The sequence below is a fragment of the Podarcis bocagei genome, assembly GCF_964188305.1.
Source record: "Podarcis bocagei genome assembly, chromosome: 1".
In the NCBI taxonomy this organism is placed as follows: domain Eukaryota; kingdom Metazoa; phylum Chordata; class Lepidosauria; order Squamata; family Lacertidae; genus Podarcis; species Podarcis bocagei.
This window is the reverse complement of record NC_138125.1, coordinates 86,382,928-86,389,867: the sequence shown is the minus strand read 5'-3', so window position 1 is coordinate 86,389,867 and position 6,940 is coordinate 86,382,928. Positions and strand designations below refer to the sequence as shown.

General features: G+C 47.0%; 1 protein-coding gene across 2 annotated transcripts; it reads left to right on the top strand.

Moving 5' to 3' along the window:
- Positions 1-246: 246 nt before the first annotated feature.
- On the top strand, positions 247-5,515 carry POLD4 (DNA polymerase delta 4, accessory subunit). Of its 2 annotated transcripts, none has more exons than XM_081170089.1 (5): positions 247-262; positions 1,660-1,809; positions 3,540-3,638; positions 3,925-4,036; positions 5,088-5,515. In XM_081170089.1, the coding sequence occupies exons 2-5, from the start codon at positions 1,713-1,715 to the stop codon at positions 5,110-5,112; spliced, it is 333 nt and encodes a 110-aa protein (XP_081026215.1). In that variant the 5' UTR covers positions 247-262; positions 1,660-1,712; the 3' UTR covers positions 5,113-5,515. The 2 variants fall into 2 exon arrangements, with proteins under 2 accessions (XP_081026215.1, XP_081026214.1); XM_081170088.1 differs by lacking the exon at positions 247-262 and adding an exon at positions 723-885.
- The last annotated feature ends 1,425 nt before the right edge of the window (positions 5,516-6,940 follow it).

The following is a 6,940-nucleotide window of genomic DNA, read 5'->3' as shown; positions in this document are numbered from 1 at the left end:
GGCCCAGTGGGATGTGATCCGGATGATCCAGATTAATCGGCCGATTCTCCGAATGAAAAAGAGGCGAGTCTGCTTCCATAGAACGGGATGAGTGCTTGCTTCAGGGGAAGCTTCTGCCGGCTGCAAGCCTCTCCCACCAGGTGGTGCTGAAGGAGATCGCGGAGGAGCAGGGATCGAGGGAGCTGTAAGGGAGAGGACCACTGCTGCTGGAAAAGACGAAGCTGCTCTCTAGTTCAGTGATTTTGGGAAAAACAGTCTCCAGGTAAAGCATTTATTTTCTGCTCCGGTTCCCCACTCCTTGCCCAAACAGCGGCTAAGCTAGCGCACCAGGCAAGTTGCTATGGCGGCGTTTCCTCGTTCGGACGCCCAGCTCCTTTCTTGGTCCGTCTCCGGATCAGCGTTTTGGCCCGGACATGCCCCGTGCCTTACTATTAATCGGCAGGCGTCTCGTTGCTACCTCTGGCGGTTCTGTGGCTTCTGCTCCTCTGATCGCGGCAAAATCTCTCGAGCAAAAGGAAGAGAGCGCATAGATGCGGGACTGGGGGATGGAGTACTGGGAGCGAGGAAACAGCCGGGAGAATAGAGGGGCCCCGAAGAGCAAGAGGCGCCACCTGCGACGCCTTAAGCCGCCGTCCTTCCCCGGGTCGACCGCCAGGGGCGCTTCCTCCGCTGCAGCCGCCTTGAACGCAAAGCGAAAGCAGCGCTGCCATTGGCCGATCCGTGCAAAAACAACAACCGGCTGCTTCGGGGAGACCCAGAACGGCTCGGGGGGGGGGGGAGAGAATCGGGAGCGGTTTGTGCCAGCAGCTCCCACCCCGCAGTCCTCGCATCGCCCCCAAGAGACATTGGGGGGGGGAGCACCGACAGCCCCCGGCGCAGCTGCTGGTAAGGACTCAGCTGCTTCTAGAGATGTCGCGGAGCCTTTTTTTCCGGGGTGACAGGAGGAGAGAGACTCTCCTACCCTTCCGCGTTTGGGCATTAGGGGAGGGAACTCGAGGGGGCGACTCGAAAAGGCTGCGGGGGGGGGCGTCTGGAAGGGAAGGGTCCAAAAACTGGAACGCGGCTGCTATAGAAGGAACAAGAGGGATCTATCTGTTCAGGGGGGTGAGAGGGAGGGGATCGTTTTGATCCCCAGGCTTCTTGGATTCTTGGGTGTGGGGGAGAGTAACCAGTGGTTAGAGCAGGAACTGGGGAGTCTGTTCTCGAGGTCTGGATGAGGAGAGGGTCGAGTCGTGCATTGCTTTGATGGCTTCAGGAGGAAGCAGAGTCCAGGATAGGGACCGCAAGGGATTCTGTCGCACTTCTTGACAGAGGAATAGCCTCCCGCTCAGGGAAAGGAGTCGGGCTGAGAATTTTTCAGTGTCAACACACAGTCCTGGAAAATGCAAAGGCATTTATAAAGAGTGTAGGGTCTCTAACCATGCACAGAATATACTTCCTTCTCCTTTACATAAACTTAGGCTCTTTAATGTGTTTGGAGGCAAAGAACTTACACATGGGAGAAGGCCTCCAGCTAGGAGAGTCCAGACACCTTTTTGCGGGGGGTTTTCTCCCAGAAATAAAGTCGTTTTGACTGGTAGCTGGTGTTAGGACAGTAGGTTTGGAGATTGAAGGTCCTAGTCAGCAGCTTGTCTAACAGTCTCTGCTTCTCCTCCTCAGCTCCTTGTTTAGAGCAGCCTGTTAATGCTCTGTGAGCATTGCCACATGGAACCATGGGCAGGAAACGGCTAATCACAGACTCCTTCCAAGTGGTGAAGAAGAGGAAAAGAGACAGTAAGGAAACAAAGAAGGCTCAGAGCCCGCTCCATGGTGAGTATTGCTGGGAAGGGATGCGTGAATTTCAGCAGCACCTGGTGCGACACCAAAACTCAGCGCCCCTCACCACTCTCACTTCATTCTAAATCATACTTTCAGCATTCCCTGCGGCACCCCCAAGGCTCCGTGCCCAGTGCAACCGATTTGGTCGTGCTCCCGTAAATCCTTTTTCTTCTTTGGTGATCTCTCGTAGCCGAGTAAGATTGTCTTCCATGAACACAATCTTAACAGTGAGTCTGTAAGTGACTGTGAGGCCAATTCTGGATCCACACATCCTTCCACAGTGGAAACATAGGTTTCTAGGCGGGAGTTGATCATGGTGAGGGTTTGCTAAATGTGTCTTCCTCTTAATGTGAGTTCAAGCATCTTCAAAATCCATTACACCTTTGGTAAAGGCTGTTCTCCAGTTGGAGCGCTCACAGGCCAGTGTTTCCCAATTGTCAACTTTTATACTACATTTTTAAAAATTTGCCTTGAGGGAGTCTTTAAACCTCTTTTGTTGACCACCAGCATTACGCTTTCCATTTTTAAGTTTGGAATAGGGTAGTTGCTTTGGAAGACGATAATCAGGCATCTGCACATGACCAGTCCAATGTAGTTGATGCTGAAGAATCATTGCTTCAACACTGGTGATCTTTGCTTCTTCCAGTACACCAGCATTAGTTCACCTGTCTTCCCAAGTGATGGGTAAAAGTTTTTGGAGACACCATTACCATTTGCCAATCGCCATGGGAGTTTTATGGGTTTGGTATGGGTTTTTGGAAGATGTTGTGCGTGAATTTGTTTCATGTGTGTAGATCAGTGCACGCTGACCAAAGCAGTCTTCGCAGTAAGGCTCTATCTTATCTGCTGCAGCCTTCATCTGCCTTCACAGCCGATGTAACATGTCACTTGTTATCTGCCGCCTGCTCTGTTGTTGAGGACTTCTTGGATCTTTCTTTGTCTAGCTCCTTCCCTTTGACCTTGCCACCTTGGGTGACCCTGTTGGGAGTACGAGACTCCCGTCGGCTTTGCTCACAAGGGTCATAGGCATGTGCAAGCCCACTCACCACGGCAAGGTGATACCTCTGCTACCAATAGGTAGATAATCTGAACGGGGGGAAAGGGTGAAAATCCAGCAGCTTTAGGTGGGTAGTAGATGGATGCCCATTGGAGTTGCCCTTGAGATTTGCAAGGCATCAGTTCTTGCAAACTCTTTCCCTGCATGGTCTTGCTTTGGTCGTCTCCTAGGTTGTTTGTTGGATCTGCACATAACTCAATACCACGGTTATGCAAGTGAGGGTTAATCAGTAATAGGCTTGCCATTTGCTTAGCTAGCAAGTTGCTATAGTACAGTGGTGATGAACTGTTGCACAGGATTGCTGTGAAAGTGAAGTATTTGAAAAATCATTTAGCAGGAAGTAAAATTATATGAAACATATACTCCCAAAAGGTGGGGAACCCTCCACAGAAGAGGAGCATTCTCAATGAGCAATGGATTAATTATGTTAGTGTTGTTTCCTTCAGTCAGCACTTGTTGTGTGTGTTCATATTTACATGAGATCGAAGTGTGGGTGAAGAGATGCTAAAAAAACACAGGCAGAGTTATACTGGTTGTAGAGCAAACCAGAGATAACTAATGTAATGGTGTTGGCTAAAGAATTATGTTAAGTCTTTCCTGCACACTCATTTCATACAAGGGCTCTCCATAATGCGGTGATAATCATCCATTTCTCTCTGATCAGACGCAGTGACAGTCCAGGCAGTCCAAGATGCTGCACATCCAGACCAGCTGGAGACACTAAAGCAATTTGACCTCAGCTGGCAGTATGGCCCCTGCACAGGTAAGAACTTCCAATCATGCTGCTACTACAACTGAGCCAAAGTACACATCACTACAATGAAAGCATAGGTTTTCCCTGCCTCCCTCCATGCAAAATTTTAGGGGCAGGGACCAGTCTCCCTATGCTCTGTTAAAGTGTTACATTATAATTAGTGGCAGCATACCAGGAAAAGGGGCCTCCTAATTAATTCTCAAATTCATCTAGCGGCAATAGACTTGCAAGGAAGGTGGTTGAAGATCGCTGGTGTTGAAGAGGCCACTTTGAGAGACCTTTTTTCCCCTGACAGGAATCACCCGTTTGCAGCGCTGGGAGAGGGCAGAGTTACTGGGTCTCAACCCCCCTGCTATGGTGCGGGAATTGCTAGAGAAGCACAACAAGGACCCTCTCGTTACATACAGGTTAGTATAGAAAAGCTGCTCTGTCCTTCTCAGGCATTGGATGGAAGCATCTATTCTAGGATAATGAGATCTATCTGGAAGAGGAAGACTATTGAGGTTGGGCTTGGTGGTGCAGGGCCATGGCAGTGCTAAGCAGATCACATGATAATTTGGCTAAGCTCTGGGCATCTTTTATTCACAACTGTATGAATGAGGAGTAACTGTATCACAAGAGGTAATACACAAAATGAACTGGGCAAATGGAAGTATGAGCTCAGCAAAGGTCAAGTAAAATCCATAACTCACCTATCAGCGATTAGAAAGCGATAAGTAGCCAAGAACAAGCAGTTCTCCTTTATTTGCAGCTTCCGCCAGGGTGTTTGGTAGACTGTCCTGGCCATTTCATGGTAGGAAGTCCTAGTGGCCAAGATTGTCATGAAGCAGAGGCGCTTACGAAGTTGACATTTGGCAGTCAGCTTGCATGTTGTGTGAGAACCTTGCCGAAGAATGAGATTTTTGCTTCACCTTTGCTGTACTTCCAACCCACAGCATTTACTACGACTCCATTTGAAGTACTGAGCACTGAAGCCCTAGTATGTATTTACAGTTTACTTGCTTTAGTAAGCACCGAGTAGCTTACATGGGGCTTCCTTGTCTCACATCCAGACATGACTTTGGTCCATCATTCTTATGCTCACTAGAGTCTCTGAAAGCAGCTCAGGGCGCAACTTTAAGGGGGCAATGAAAATTTTAAAGGGTTAAAAAGGCTTACATGTAAGAAATGTGGACACATTCAGTAGCAGGTATTCCCACTTATCCTTTCTGCCACTTCCTTCCTATGTATTCCTTTTCCCACTCGCCGCCACCTCTCTGGCCAATGACTTCCTAGAATTGAAAGCTGAGAGCTGCGGCCTCCCCACAGATCATTTGCTTATACTGACTGTAAAACATGCACCATTGCTGCTGTTGTGCTGCCCATGCCTGCTGTTTGGCACAGTAGGTGGAGGAGGCATGTAAGATGCCAAGTCAGGATTCTTTCAGGCAGTAAATGTTCCATATGCTTCCCTTGCAGCCTGTGGCATGGATATTGCCTCTGAGAGGAAAATGTGATGGTATCTCAGCCTGAGAAGTCCCTGAGTTTTGACATTATTGGATAACTCCTTCATTCCTATCATGGAGATTCTGTGTTTGGATGTAAGAACCCTAAAAAGATGCCAAGGTCTACCAGCTGGTCTCCACTTATGGGCTCTAGCCCTAATCAAAGCTTTTTAGGGAGTACTTAGATGGCTGAGGTCAAATGAAGGTGAGGGTTGATTTGGATCAATATGCTGTGCTGGGGAAAAGAATCCCAAAAACTAGGTGACTAGTTCTTGGAAGCCAAGCTTAGTATGGCACTGCATCCTGTTTATTTTACTGTTGTGAGCTCTTTGCAAACTTGCTTGGTTTGTTGAATTGGCTTTCAAGTTAATTGACTGAGAAATAAAACACTTGCACATCTAACAGCTACATGTGTCAATGGGGCCACATCTGAATAGTTTGTGACACATTATTCTCCCCACCCTGCTCAAGGAAGATGTACAGACTCTTCAACCCCATCACCACACAGAGAGATCTATTGCATACCTCCCTGCCTACTGCCCAGCTGAGTAGCACTATGAACAACTGAATAGTGTGCCCTCCCCCACAACTGAGGTGCTATTTGGCTATTCCTAGGTCTTAGCAGCTGAGCAGTGGGGATGGCTGGGCAGAAGTTGGTTGTGGAATGCTTTTGAAAGATGGAACTGCAAAGCCCAGCAGGTGCTTTTGCAGTTTGGCCAAAGGCTGGCAGCTGCTTACATGTATGAAGAGAGTGGAGTTTCTGAATTGTGGAAAAGGAAAACAACGCTTAAAGATTACTCAAATGTATTTTAGTGACATATGTGAAACATACAGAAATAGTGCTAAAATTACAAAATGATATAGAAACACAAGAAATCTCAAATGGTCCACTGAATATTTTTTCAAGATAGAATTCATAATTCATGTGTGCTCTCATTCTTTTTTTAATACACGTTAACTGAAGAAATCCTACAGGACTGGAGGAAGTAAAGTGCTATCAGTAACTACATCTAGGTGAGCAAAGCACTGGAAGTCTTTTCTGCAGTAAACCTCCCATGCTGAACAGTGAAAGGGTCAGCTGTATTGTGCATTAACTTCACATAAATGCAGAATGGTTACCTTCAGCTAATGCAGACTCTTAAAAAGCACCACCATCATTCATGAGTAAAAAAGGTACAGAAAAGGGACATAGAACATCCCACAGACTGAAAGCACACCTGGGCTTGAAGTAGATTTTGTATATTGAGGTGAGTCTCCCATGGGAATCAATCAGTTGCCCATTCCTTGGTTAAAGTGGCTGATGGAAAACTGCCATATTATTACTATATTCCTATAGGATAATAGAATAGCTTTTTTGGTTTTGTTGCTGAAAGTTTTGGGCCTGTAGCAGAATGAAGAAATAATAAATCAGTAAAAAGAAAAGGAAACCACGCACACCTAGGCCAGATCTCAACAACGAGCCCCACGTTGGGTGAAAGATTCCCTTCCCACTCTTTCTCTCGTGTATTTCTGGACACATAAGTATTAGAATATCTTGTACGCAAGCAGCTAGAACAATTTCCAGTCATCAAAGGCTTTCATCTGGTAATGAAAGATAAAGCTATAGAGCTTACCCATCAGGAATGAAAAGGATCTATGCACCGCCACAGTTCCTGCTAGTTTCAAAGGTTGTACAGTGGTGCCTCGCAAGACGAAAATAATCTGTTCTGTGATTCTCTTTGTCTAGCGGTTTTTTCGTCTTGCGAAGCAAGTACATTGACGGATTAGCGGATTAGCGCTATTAGCGGCTTTTAGCGTCTTATCGGATTAGCTGATAAGCGGCTTAAC

Coding starts and splice junctions, on each gene's coding strand:
- POLD4 (XM_081170089.1), top strand. CDS start 1,713: ATGGGCAGGAAACGGCTAATCACAGACTCCTTCCAAGTGGTGAAGAAG. Junction 1,810..3,539: donor GGCTCAGAGCCCGCTCCATG/GTGAGTATTGCT, acceptor CTCTCTGATCAG/ACGCAGTGACAGTCCAGGCA. Junction 4,037..5,087: donor GACCCTCTCGTTACATACAG/GTTAGTATAGAA, acceptor CTTCCCTTGCAG/CCTGTGGCATGGATATTGCC.